Source organism: Geotrypetes seraphini, chromosome 5 (genome assembly GCF_902459505.1).
Source record: "Geotrypetes seraphini chromosome 5, aGeoSer1.1, whole genome shotgun sequence".
NCBI lineage: Eukaryota > Metazoa > Chordata > Amphibia > Gymnophiona > Dermophiidae > Geotrypetes > Geotrypetes seraphini.
Genome location: NC_047088.1, coordinates 116,585,137 through 116,599,427, shown reverse-complemented (window position 1 = coordinate 116,599,427; position 14,291 = coordinate 116,585,137). Strand labels below are relative to the sequence as shown.

Genomic DNA, 14,291 nt, shown 5'->3' with positions numbered 1-14,291 from the left:
CGTTCGCTGTGCGAGGCGTCCGTTATGCGAGGCACCACTGTACTCTTTATATATAAAGGTGTCTAATCATTCGAATATGCAATCAATGGTCCCCAAATCTTTTTAAAATTAGTATAATTTCCTTTCTGTAAAGCAATGATTCTTTCCATTTTATATATATGACATACGGAATTCCACCAGAAGGTGTAATTGAGTCTTGTATAATCTTTCCAATTTCTGGTAATATGCTGAATAGCAACTCCTGTCAATATTAATAAAAGTTTATTATTATTTGCTGATGTTCCAAATAGAATTGTATCATAGGATAAGGCAACATAATTCTCTAATAAAGAATTAATTTGGGACCAAATTGACTTCCAAAAGGCATTAATACAAGGACAAAAAAAAATTAAATGATCTAAAGTCCCTGCATCCAGATTACAGTGCCAACATCTATTAGACTTAGAGCTGTCTAACTTTTGTAAACGAACTGGGGTCCAAAAAGCTCTATGTAATAGAAAAAAACAAGTTTGTCTCATAGATGCCGACATTGTACATCTTATTCTCCAAGACCAAATTCGTGGCCATTGAGATGCAGAAATTTGGTGCTTGATCTCAATGCTCCAAATGTCTCTAAGATCAGTTTTTTGTTTTTTATTCAAATAACCAAATAACAATTTATACCACTGTGCGGCTTGGTGTCCCAAGAAATCTGCCTGAAAGCATAGGAATTCCAAACTATACTGATTATTAAGATCTTTCCATTCAGGGAACCCTTCCTGAATAGCCTGCTTCAGCTGCAACCATTTAAAACTTTGTGATTTATTTAGACCATATTTATGCTGCAACTGTGAAAAATCAAGCAGTTTACAATTTAAAAACACATCATTCAAAGTTCGTATACCTGCAATAATCCAATGCTTCCAGACGATTTGAAATCCGCCAATTTTAATCTTGGAGTTTAGCCAAATGGATTGATGCAATGATTTAGAAATTGGAATAGGTGATGAATTATTAACATAACGTAAGGTTTTCCAGGTATCAATCAAAATTCTATTATCTTTATATTTCCTAGGCTTTTTATACTAAGAAGATGAACAAGATGTAAAGGAAACAGGAGTCGCCACTCTAAATACAACCAGTCTGGGACAGTTTCCATGAGCTCTGGGAGGACCCAATATATACCCTGACGTAAAATATAGGCTTGATGATACCTATAAAAATTTGGAAAATTTACCGCCCCCTTCCACAATTGACTTTTGTAAATTTACTAAAGCAATTCTAGACCTTTTACCCAGTCAAACAAATTTCGTAAGAATACCATTTAACTTTTTATAAAAGGACCCCTGAAAAAAAACTGGTATCATACTCATTTGATAACAAACTACAGGCAATATCATCATTTTAATAGTTTGAACTCTCCCCCACCAAGATCAATGTAACGGATTCCATTTCTCACACATTTCTGTTATTTTCCTTAATAAAAGCTTTTCATTCTCCTTCATTGTGTCCTCAATATTATTTTTAATAGTGATGCCTAAATATTTTAGTCCATCTTCTTTCCAAACAAATGTAAATAAATCAAATAATCCTTTGGTACAATGGACATTAAGCGGAAGGACTTCAGACTTACTCCAATTAATCTTATATCCTGAAAACTTTCCAAATTTCTCTATCAGTTCAAGTAAGCATGGAATGGTAGTTTCTAGGTTCCTCAAATAAAGAAGTATATCATCCGCATAAGCAGAAAGCTTATATTCCCAATTCGAATAAGGAATACCTTGTATCCCCCTTGCCTGATTAATAGCTATCAATAAGGGTTCTAAAACAACATCAAAAAGCAAAGGAGACAAAGGACAACCCTGTCTAACCCCCCTCCGCAAGTTAAAACGATCTGATAAATTATTATTAATATATAATCTTGCACCAGGAGAGCTATACAGCGTCTGAATCATTTGAATAAAACCAGAACCCACACCAAACCATTCCAGTGCCTGATACATAAAAGTTCATTCAACTCTATCAAATGCTTTTTCTGCATCCAAAGAAACCCGGATCATTAATGTTTTTTGTTAAATTTAAAGTATGAAAAGCTAATCTAGTATTATTAGAAGAATGTCTCTGCAACGAATCCTGTTTGGTGAGTATCAATAATAAAAGGGAGAGCTTTTGCCAATCATAAAGCCAATATTTTAGCAAAAAGTTTTCCATCCACATTTATTAACGAAATAGGCCTGTAGTTTGAAATCAAAGTGGGATCTCAGTTTGGCTTTGGTAAAACAATAATTAATGAATCTGCCATAGTTGATACTGATATAAATTTAGCAAATATGGTAAAAGGGTAATTTGAAATGACTTATAGAACTCTACAGTATAACCATCACCACCTGGAGCGGATCCAACTCTAAGAGACTTCAATGCTGTTTCTAATTCTTTTAGAGATATAGGTTCTTCTAAACTTCCTTTTATATGTTAAGGAATCTTTGGTACATTAATTAAATTTAAAAATTCTAAACCATCCTTTTCGCTGTCTCCATAAGACTCAGAAGAATACAGGTCTTTGTAGAAAGTAAGAAATTGTTTTAAAATATTCTCAATTTTAGTGTGTGTTTCTCCTTGGTTATCTTTTATTATAATAATTTTTGTTTTCCTTTGCTTTAAGATAATTTGCCAGTAATCTTCCCGCCTTATTTGAGTTTCCATAATACTGAGTTTACTGATGAAACAAATAATTTCTTACAAATTTAGAAGATAACTCATTATATTTGGCTTTTGCTTTTAATAAAACTTGTAAGGTATTTTGTTGCCACCTATTAACTAATTTATTTTCCAATATCTTAATTTTTTTCTCCAAATCCCAAAATTGTTTTTAAGTTGTTTTCTAATATATGCCGAATATGAAATAATATTACCTCTCTCATGGTTGCTTTAAATGCATCCCATAACATTTCTACACTAATATCATCAGAGGTATTAATTTGAAAAAATTCAATCATTTTTAATTTAAAACCTTGAAGGAAATTTGAATCTGCAATCAAAGTATTATCAAACCTCCAAACAGGTTTAGAACAAACTTGTTCATCAGATTGTAACTCAATCCACACACCACCATGGTCAGACAAATGATAGGATCTATGATGGCTTTTGTTACATTCTGGACTATTTTATTGGAAACAAAAATATAATCAATCCTTGAAAAGGATTTATGAACCTGTGAACAAAAAGAAAATTTCCGATCATTAAAATGAAAAATACGCCATATATCTATTAAATCACAAGATTGTACCAAATTGTCTAATCCTAATGATTTCATAATTTTACTTGGACTTTTATCAATAATTGGATCCATTACAGCATTGAAATCTCCAGCCACCACTAAATTAGAAGCAGCCAGTGGGAGTAATAATTGTTGTAAAGTCTTAAAAAACTCCATTTGATTCGTATTTGGAGCATAGACTTTGAACAAGTCAAGGGTAGTACTTCTCATGCTCATTTTAACATGTACCCACCTACCTAAAGCGTCCGAAGCAATCATTTGAAAATCAGCTGTATATTTCCTATTAACTAAAATGGCAACCCCAGCTTTTTTCCCAATTGCTGGGGCAAAAAATTTTTTAGAAACCAAACCTCCTTCCAATTTCTTAGATTCTATTATTGACAGATGCGTCTCTTGGATAAAATAAACATCAGCATTTTGCTTTTTAAGGAAAGCTAACATTTTCTTCTTTTTGATCTGATGATTAAGGCCATTGACGTTTAAGGAAAAAATCTTAATCTCCATCTAAATTCCCATGTATAAACCAGCAATAATATGTAAACTTAATCAAATTGAAATGACTAGACACCAGCACCAACAAGAATTCCAAAAATAAATAGAATTGATACAAATCCCCCCATCATCTAAAACCTTCTTATCCCTAATTATAGAAAAAACCCCAATCCTCATCCCTCCCATACCCTCCTCAAAAATGGATAAACTTGTAACACGCATAGGATATATAACCACAATACCCCCCCCCCCCCCCCGGCAACATATAATCAAATCCATCTTCATATAAAAATATGATAATTCATTGATGCCTTAAATATCAATAAAACAATATATACCCCATATAATGAAATGATCATAAAAATAATCCAAAAAATATTCATATAAATTCAAATTGAATAAATAGAATTAATCAAATTATTAACTCATAAAATTAACTTCCTAAACTTTGAAATTAATGCAGAAAATTCCCATTTGATCAACTTTCAAATTATATTCATCTGTTAAGACAATATTTTAAATAATTTATATTATAAAATTCCATAAATTTTACATAAAAGCCCTTATAAATTTTAACACATACCATTCCCAACCATCTCATTTATTCTAAAACACATCAATTGAAATCCCCCTTAATAAGTTCAGTAAAATACAGAATTCATAGATGTATTTTATATCTTACATTCATAACTGATATGATATTTAAAATTTCAATCATCAAAATATACAAATCTTTAAAAGCAGGACCAAATAATATCTCATAGCTTTCCAAACTGCAAATCCTAAATTATCCTTACAAACAAATAATTGTACAATTGAATGTTATTATGGAAAATGACCAAATCATATTATTATTATTATTCTTTATTCTTATATACCGCCATACCCAGTGAGTTCTAGGCGGTTTACATCAATTAGCAAATGATCTGCATTGAATAGCAGATTTACAACAAAATTAGAGGTAGGTTTACAAAATTAGAAGCAGATTTACAGCATTGAATAGCAGATTTACAACAAAATTAGAAGTAGGTTTACAAAATTAGAAGCAGATTTACAGCATAATTAGAAGAATTTTTGACAGAAAATTGCAGGCCGAATTACGATAAATTACAGTGATTTGCCGCAGTCAGCCGTGAAGTTACAGCGATTCTTAACTGTCTGCACAGAGGGCAGATTTACATCAATATTACAGAAATTGCAGGTTTGACCGAGCTATGTAGGGGAGGTAGAGAGTGGGGGAGGGAGGGACTGGTGAAGGAGGAAACTCCAAAAATAAAATGAAGAAAATTTCATAAATAGAGTGCATCCAGAATCAATAAAATAAATAGCACACACCAAATTATAAAAAAGAAAAATAAACTAAAATTCAGAAGTATATCTTTCCATAATTCATTCAAATACTTATTCCTTCCAAATCATAAAACATAAACACAACTAATAAAACAAATTAATAAAACAAAAGAAACATAAAACATTCATGTCTTCAATTTAAAAAGATAAACTAAAACAAGAAACCAGATGTTCAAAAGAAATGAAAAAGAAGCAACAATAAACAAAAACAATTCTATTGACATCGTTAAAGTAAAAAAAAAATATATATTCCACTGCATAGAATAAAATCATTAATATGATGAAACAAACTTTGCTCCTCTTCTTCTTTATTTAAAGGTTTTTCAAGAAAAGAAGATAGTCATTGGCTCTGAATTGACCAAGAAATCCTTCAGTTTCTTAGTATCTTCAAAATAAAGTGATTTATTCCCATTGGACACTCATTTTTGCAGGATAGTACAATCCATACTTAAAACCTTTTTCTTTCAGTTGAGGACGAAGCTGAAGGAACTGTTGTCTTAAAGCCGCAGTGTTCTTTGCAAAATCCGGCAAGAATAGTAATTTGGAGCCTTGATAATTTAAGTTCCTATCAGCTTTTGCCAAACTTAAAATTTCAAAGGCTTACTGGAATCTCAAAAGCTTGAAAATAAGAGGTCTAGGCTTTGACTGACTAGCATTCCATTGAAATGGAATTCTATGTGCTCGTTCAATTTCTAGGGGGTACTTTGAATTCAGCTGTAATAAAACTTTGGCAATAAATTCTCCAGAAACTGAATAGGATTTCCCCCTTCCAAATTTTCCGCTAAACCAATGATTTTCACGTTCTTTCTCAGACCACGATTTTCATAATCCTCCAGCTGTTTTTGCAGATCTTTAATGATTTTATTATCAGCCTTAGACTGAGCAGCCGTTAACTCCAACTGCTCCACTTTGTGTTCTAAAACCGTCACTCGCTGATTAGTAATCTCCTTCTGCCTATTCGTATTTAAAACTTCTTCTTTGACCTCTTGTATACTATCCGCATTCTTCTGAATCATTTTTTGTATATTTCTGAGCTCAGCCATCACTTCTTGTTTGTCCAGTTCTTCATCATCCGGAAGTGGGGCTTTAGAGGGCGTCACATGATCGTGTTTGACGCGCTTCGCCATGTTGGACACCACAAAAGCCGCATCAGTTTTTGACTGCCGCGTATTTGCCATCTTCTTATTGCAAACTATCCCCACACGAATCAGAAAATAAGACAAAAAGGTATTTATAATCCTCAATCCGTTGCCTGGGAAAGCGGAGCAATGCGATCACACATCCATTTTGTGCGCGCGTTCCAAGCCACGCCCCCTTCCCCCATGTGATTCAAAATATGGTAGGAGGGATGCCGACTCCCTCCTGCCACGGGCTAACACCCCAGCCCCCTCCCCCACACCTGTAAATGTTGGGAACAGGAGGGGTGCTCAGTCTCTCCTGCTCTGTAGACCTCCAGTCTTCGGGAGCAGAAGGAATCGCAAATTCCTTCAGGCCCTCGACAGAATGCTGTACTTAGGCCCCGCCCCATTGCATCATGTGATGCACGGGGAGGGGCCTAAGTCCCTGATTGACTCAGGTACCCCAGGCTCCTCCCCTGGGAGGGGCCTGAGGCACCTAAGCCAATCAGGGACTTCCTTAGGGCTGCTATAAACCTCTCTTATCTGCCTCAGCTACTCCAGGTCTGTACTCTAGCCACCACAGATCAGACTAATTCTGAGAGATACAGGAACTCTTTGTATTGAGTGCCCAAAACACAACCTTTCATCAACTGGGAAATAATCGAACATGTAAAATTCATCCTTGTCAAACTGCTTAAACCATGTTTTGCCAGATCGAATGGGTTCATAAGTGGGTTTGTATGGCATGTTTTGATATAACATAATAATAATAACAGTTTATATACCGCAGTACCGTTAAGTTCTATGCGGTTTACAAAAGATTAGTGAAGTACAAGTTGAGAGAACTTAAGGGATGGGAGAACAAGAGGGGGATAGGGCAAGAGAACCGTTATAGATGGGAAAGAGAGGAACGGGTCAGCTGTCTAGGTGCTTCAGAAACAGGTGAGTTTTGAGGCGCTTGCTGAACACTTATAAGTGGTGGGCGAGAGGAGTTGTTCTAGATCTTTACCCCATAAAGCTGCTTGATGTGAGAGAAGGGGTCCATAGTGTTTTTTTTAGTTTGCAACCTCTAACCGGGGGAGAAACGAAGTGCAAGTGGGAGCTTCTCTTGTGTCTGTTGGCTGAGAAGGAGAAGAGATCAGTTATGTATTTAGGGGCTAGACCGTAAAGAACTTTAAAGCAAAGGCAGGCAAACTTAAACTTTACACGAGCTTCCACCGGCAGCCAATGTATCTGTTTGTAGAATGGCGTCACGTGATCAAATTTCTTTAGACCGAAGATAAGTCTGACCGCAGTGTTTTGCATTAATTGTAAGCGTCGCATATTCTTTTGGAGGATTGCTAAATAGGCGATGTTACAGTAGTCAAGTTGACTCAGTACGAGGGATTGTACCAGGATTCTGAATGCAGAGTTATCAAAATATGATTTAATGGATTTAAGCTTCCAGAGGGTGAAAAAACCCTTTTTGATTAGGGAGTCCACCTGGTCTTTCATGGTTAGGCATTGGTCCAGAGTTACACCCAGCATTTTAATGGTGGGCTGTATGGGGTAGTTAAGTTTGTTGATGCCTAGTGGTGTTTTGGTGTCAAGCGGGCGTGCTGAAGCGACAAAGAATTTTGTCTTCTCTGTATTGAGCTTGAGCTTGAAGTCTGTCATCCAGTGCTCCATCAAGTTTATGGCTTCTGATGCTTTGGGAATGGTTTCCAAGATGGAGTTGGCAAATGGGATGATGATCGTAAAATCATCAGCGTAACTGAATAATTTTATCCCCAGCTGGGTTAATTGAACGCCCAGTGAGGTCATGTAGATATTGAAAAGCAATGAGGATAGTGGGGACCCTTGCGGTACACCGGATGGGTTGCTCCAGGTGTTGGAGAGATCATTATTGAACCGAACCTGATAGGTGCAGGATAAAAGGAAGCCATGAAACCAGTTTAGCACTTCACCCCTGATGTCAATAGCGTCTAGGCATTGTAGCATTTTCACATGGTCTACTAGATCAAAGGCGGAGCTCATGTCGAATTGCATGATCAGGGCATTGAGGCCTTTGATTAACAATAGATGCAAGTTATCTAAGATAGCCGCAATTACAGTTTCCGTGCTGAAAAGAGGACTAAAGCCGGATTGAGTCTCATGTAGGAGTGAGAACTGGTCAAGATATTCCATCAATTGGGAGCGTACCAATCCCTCCATGATCTTTACGATGAATGGAATGGAAGCAATAGGTCTATAGTTGGTTACTAGAGCTGAGGATTCTTTGCTATTTTTTAGGATAGGGGTTATTATTATGTGGCCGTTCAATTAAATAAAACCTTCATCTGGTTGTAAATATTAAAGATTATACCAGCAAGAATGAATCTTCCTATAGGAAACCATAATTTAAATCAAATCTTTCTGACTAGTAATTTAAATCAAATCCATCCTGTGCTGAACCATCTATTTAAAGTTGCCTAAAAGCACTTAAAACAACATCAAGAATGCATTTTGGTCCAAGAATGTGTAGGAGGCAGCAAAGACCTCTGTGAAGTAGGAGGGATTCAAAAACTGAAGTGGATTCCTTCTGTACAGCTCGCAAGCACTAAGATATAGCCCGTCCATCCAGAATGGCACACCTATTGCACTAGAAACATCATCTTCAATTTGTTTTAAATGTACAACTTAGTAACTTTATTGACTACTACCCCCTAGACTTGTACTTCTGGAAAGAGTGAACAAGCTAATTCAGGTCTATCCATTCCATTCCTCTCATTTTATAGACCTCTATCACATCTCCACTCAAGCTAAAGAGCCCTTACCTCTTTAGCCTTTCCTCTTAGGGAAGTCATTCCATCTCCCTTATCATACAGGTACCAAGAAACTAACAAGAATAAACCCTGAAATGACAGGTTCTTTTCAAAGCTGGATAAATTTTAGCATTTTCCCCAGTATTAATAGCTATCAGGCACCAGTTAGCCTCAAATCTGCGACACTTGGGCTGGAAGGCAGTTGCTTTTCAGGAAGAGATATTCTTCCTCTTCAGAATCTGCTATAGCCAGCCCATGCCTAGCTGTATCTTGTATTTCTGGTACTCTTACAGGTTGATGTTCAGAACTCAATGGCAGCTAGCTCCAGACTAGCACCTGCATTAGGCTGTACAAATGTCCAAAGAGCATCAGCACAAATAGCATGTAAATGTAGTCAAACAAGTTACTTACTCTAGCTATTCCCTCCTAATGCTCAGAAACAGCGCTCTTTATGAATAAACTGCTTTTACTGCAGGACACCTAATAGCAGCTCAGAGCTGGCGCTAGGAATAGGATTCCATGTCAGACCTTCAGCAGAAGAGTCACAAATTCACTGCTGCCCTTGGAAGTGTGACCAGGCTGGGCAGTCAAAGTGTTCCCTATTCCTGGAAATGTGTCAGTGCAAAGATTGCACTTTCAGGCAACGAGGCTCAGGAAAGGAATTTGTCATCTTGCCCTCCCCCCTGCCCTCCAGAATGAGCAACACTTCTGAAACATGCATCTTGGTTTTTTCTCTCTTCTCCCATCATTTCTACAGTGAGAGGGGAGGGGAGTAAATAGCCAGTGCTACAGGTAAGAAAGAAAGAAAGAAAGAGAAAAATTGAGAGAGAAAGAGAAAGAGAAATAGAGACAGACAGACCTCTCACATTCTAATATGATCACAAAAAGATCATCCCATATACATGGAATATTGGAGAAGCAATCTTGGACATTGGTGTCAAATTCCAAGATCCAGAACCAAGCTTGCCTGAGCATTGCAATGAACATTGCTGAAGTTCAGGAGGTAGCATCAGTTATCGATGTGGATCTAACCATATATTTTCTGGTCTCCAACAAATTGTTGGTCAGATGTTGGAAAGGTTTAAGCTGGTCTGATGGAAGATACTGCTGAAAGTCTGGCAACTGTTTAATAAAGGACTTCTAATAAAAGGTCATGTAAAAATTGTAACCCGAGTATTCTGTTAGCTAGCAATGCTTGGAATACCCATTTGTCAAATTTATATAAGGTTCTGCCCTCTCTGCCTATGGAATACTGGCATATGTATGAGAGCTGTTGGCTCATTTTAGGGCAGACTCAGCTACAAGAGACTGATGATGTAGTTGAGGCCTGTCAAATCCAGGACAAGACTGAATTCTGTACTAAGTGTCCAATTTATGTGGAGCTGCTGACAGATAGCGGGGTTTCTCAATTCTTAAAAAGGGCTTCCTTCATTAATTTGTGTAATGGCACTTTGATGCAATCTTTAAGCTACTGTTTATAGTCTAAGGCTTCCATAAGCTCTGCCCAAGGCTCCTCTTCAGACTCCATGCTAATAGAGAGTGCTTGTCCCATCTGTCTAATAAAGTTGGTAAAGGACAGACTTTCAGGTGGTGCTAAAGGATCCAATGGTATCCCTTAGGACTCAGCAGAAAACTCTAGGTATTTATCCAAAGAGCATGGTGACAAATCAAGAATAAGAGTCCTCAATGTCAGCTCTTCTGGTAGTGGAGTCTCGAGGGAGACATTGAGAGTGTGATGAAGAATGTTGAAGAGACGTTGATGTGCTCCACTCCCTAGATGACAACATGTGACGAGCATCTTTTGATGTGGAAGCTCAACATCAAGGCATCTGAGATCAATTCCTTGATAGATTGTGTGGCTAATGCTTGGATTGGGTTGAGGCTGGGAGTGACAATGCAGGAGAATGCATAGGGTGTGAATGCAGTAACCCAGTTAGTTCCTGCTGCAGCAGCGCTCGAAACTGCACTTGCAGTGATGTGCCAGTACCAATATTAACAAGGGTCCATTAGGCACTTGTAGAGGCATATGGGATCTCTGAGAAGACATCAATTGTAAAGATGGTAATCGGTCATCAGTGTATCAATGCTTGTAATGCGTCGATGGAGAAGATGCATCTCTGGTAGGGGAAGCATGTTTGTGATTTTTTTAGATTAATTATGAGGCTCCCCCAATGCCGGTAGCACCAAAGATGAAGTGGCATGAGTCATCAATGCAGCAGCATCAATGCTGGAGCAGTATGAGGTTGAGCATTGGGGTCAGTCTCCAGCCATGCTTGATGTCCCTAAAGTTGTACCAAAATGTTTCTCAAACTATAGTACAATTTTCTGGCTTTAAGTGAACTCTTCTACATAACAAGAACATAAGAATAGCCTTACTGGGTCAGACCAATGGTCCATCAAGCCCAGTAGCCCGTTCTCATAGTGGCCAATCCAGGTCCCTAGTACCTGGCCAAAACCCAAGGAGTTGCAATATTCCATGCTACCAATCCAGGGCAAGCACAGTGTGCATGAAATATCCTGGTACTAGGCACTGTTGTGTGGGTCGAAGCCTAAAATGGTCTTATTGGATCAAGTGCACTGTTTGAAGCCGCTAGGTGCCTTGGACATCAATGGAAAAACTGTTGACATGAAGTCAAAGGGCTCAATGGCCTAGGAAGGACTAGTATAAGTCAAACTGGAAAAGAGTCAATGCTCCTGGTAAAGGAACAGGCTGAAAAGTGCCCGAAGGCCCAAAGTTTGGGAAAAAATTAATTTTAACTAAAAATGAGGGAATATGACGGAAAACAAAATATGACAAAAATCAAGAAAAACATGAAGGAAAAACACAAAAAAGATCCAAGCTTGATGCGCTTTAAGAGAATTCAAAAACACAGCTTTTCAGCTCTGCAGAAAACTAAGAACTGCAGGTCCCACAAGTGAATGTCAGGCGGGAAAGCATCAACACATGCAGAGTACAGGCGGTCCTTAAAATTAAAGTGACAGTACACTTTGACTGTCCAGGCCAGGGTGCATGGATGACATCACCCATATGCGAGAATATTGTGCCTGCTTGTCCTTGGAGAATCCTAAGATACTCTTTATGTTTTTGCATCTAACACATATTAACAGCCAAAGCAGACATTTCTAGCACTTTGAGCCAGATTGACGATTAGGAGAAATTCCAGGGCAAAAGTAAAGCAGAGGCAAACTAGACAATGCCTAGAACCCAAACATTTAGAAGGAGCCCCTACAGATATGCTAAATCTGTGGCTTCCAAGGCAGAATTTTGCTTAAACCAGCAATTAGCATAAAGGGGAAAGGGAGCAGAGCCCAAGCCACCACTGCCCAGAGGTCTGCCTATTTTCCCCAACCTTTTGTGCACTGTCCTCCAGCAAGCAGAAGGAATCGGCAAACTGTACAGATCCATGTATTGGCATTTAAAAATGTATTATTTCACTGAGGGGTTCAATGTGCTTATTTGCCTAGGGTCCACCAAAGGGTTAATCCTGCCCCAGACTATTCTATTTTATTGCATAATCATTTAGATTTCCAATTAACACAAGCATACCTTCTTCAAGTTTATTGCACGGAAACATAACAAGCACTGAGGTCTAATAGAAAGGCCGGGAAACCACCGAGATAAAATATGATCATGGATTATTAGAAAGGCAGAAGCAGTGCTTTTTCAGCCTTCCTCTTTTAAATTCAGTATATCATCCTGTTCCACTACAATTAAACTTCAAAGAAAAATGACTGAACTACATCCAATTGTAAAATTTTTGAAAAAGTATCACTATTACTTACATCATATCCTATGGCATCACTATGTAATTTTCCCATTCGTTTTAGTTGTATCTCCAGATTTTGAATTTTTTCCTGGAAGTCCTCCCTCTCATGCTCCCAATCAACAGTTTGTTCCTGCAATTGGCAATAAAGAAAAAATACTTTTACAAATAGCTTCAAATTAAATCACAATTACTATTGCATTCACTCATTTCAATAATATTCACAAACAATGAAAAACAAACACTGGCCCTTATTTAAAAAAGCATCTTAATGTGTACAATTGCTACATATGGAAATAGCTATTTTAGAGTGCTTCTATTTACTTATGGAAACTAGTGCTGCCCTATTTGCTGTTTTGAATCAATTTGTCTGGAAAAAATTGGACTCACTGATTAACAATTCACCCCAGTGAGACCTGACATACCTCTGCTCCAAGGTCTCCTAAAGAAGCAGCATCAAAAGCGGCGGCGGTGCTCTGAAGAAGCTGCTCTGCAGCCTTCACCGCCGGGGTCTTCCCTCTGCCGAGTCACTGATGATGTCATCAGTGATGCAGCAGAAGGAAGCCCTATTGGGGCAGGCTGCGAAGCAGGCCATTCAGAGCACCACCACTGCCGCTATTTTAAGAGGCCTCGGAGGTATGTCAGGTCTCACTGGGGTGGATCGCTGAATCGGTGAGTCCAATTTTTTTGGTCTCACAGTGGGAGGGTTGTGGGGTGCTGCTGTACAGGGGGAGAGGAGGGAGGGGAGAAAAGATGCTGCACATGGGTGAACATAAGAACTGCCGCTACTGGGTCAGACCAGCGATCCATCATGCCCAGCAGTCTGCTCACGCGACGGCCCTCTGGTCAAAGACCAGCGCCCTGACTGAGACTATCCCTATCAACGTATGTCCTTGTTCAGCAGGAACTTGTCTAACTTTGTCTTGAATACCTGGAGGGTGTTTTCCCCTATGACAGACTCCAGTTTTCCACCACTCTCTGGGTGAAGAACTTCCTTACGTTTGTACGGAATCTATCCCCTTCCAACTTTAGAGAGTGCCCTCTCGTTCTCCCCACCTTGGAGAGGGTGAGCAACCTGTCTTTATCTATTAAGTCTATTCCCTTCATTATCTTGAATGTTTCAATTATATCCCCTCTCAATCTCCTCTGTTCGAGGGAGAAGAGGCCCAGTTTCTCTAATCTTTCACTGTACGGCAGCTCCTCCAAACCCTTAACCATCTTAGTCGATCTTCTCTGGACCCTTTTGAGTAGTACCATGTCCTTCTTCATATACGGCAACCAGTGCTGGACGCAGTACTCCAGGTAAGGGCGCACCATTGCCCAGTACAGCAGCATGATAACCCTCTCCGATCTGTTCGTGATCCCCTTCTTTAACATTCCTAGCATTCTGTTCGCCCTTTTCGCCACCGCCGCACATTGCATGGACAGCTTCATCGACTTGTCGATCAGAACTCTTTAGTGCCTTTCCTGGGAAGTCTCGGACATCCTGTATTCGTGCATGAGATTTTTGTTACCGACATGCATCACT

The 14,291-nt window shown here is 38.5% G+C and overlaps 1 protein-coding gene across 15 annotated transcripts in view; it reads right to left on the bottom strand.

Moving 5' to 3' along the window:
- The window catches only part of PCNT (pericentrin), an 820,497-nt gene that overhangs the window by 765,987 nt on the left and 40,219 nt on the right, over positions 1-14,291 (bottom strand). For all 15 annotated transcript variants that reach the window (XR_004539480.1, XR_004539479.1, XR_004539483.1 and 12 more), the window contains one exon: positions 12,783-12,896. Coding sequence is in view for 5 of the 15 variants with exons in the window: in XM_033944852.1 (XP_033800743.1) it covers positions 12,783-12,896 (114 nt within the window). In the remaining 10 variants the exon portion in view is untranslated. The remainder of the gene's footprint in view (positions 1-12,782; positions 12,897-14,291) is intronic.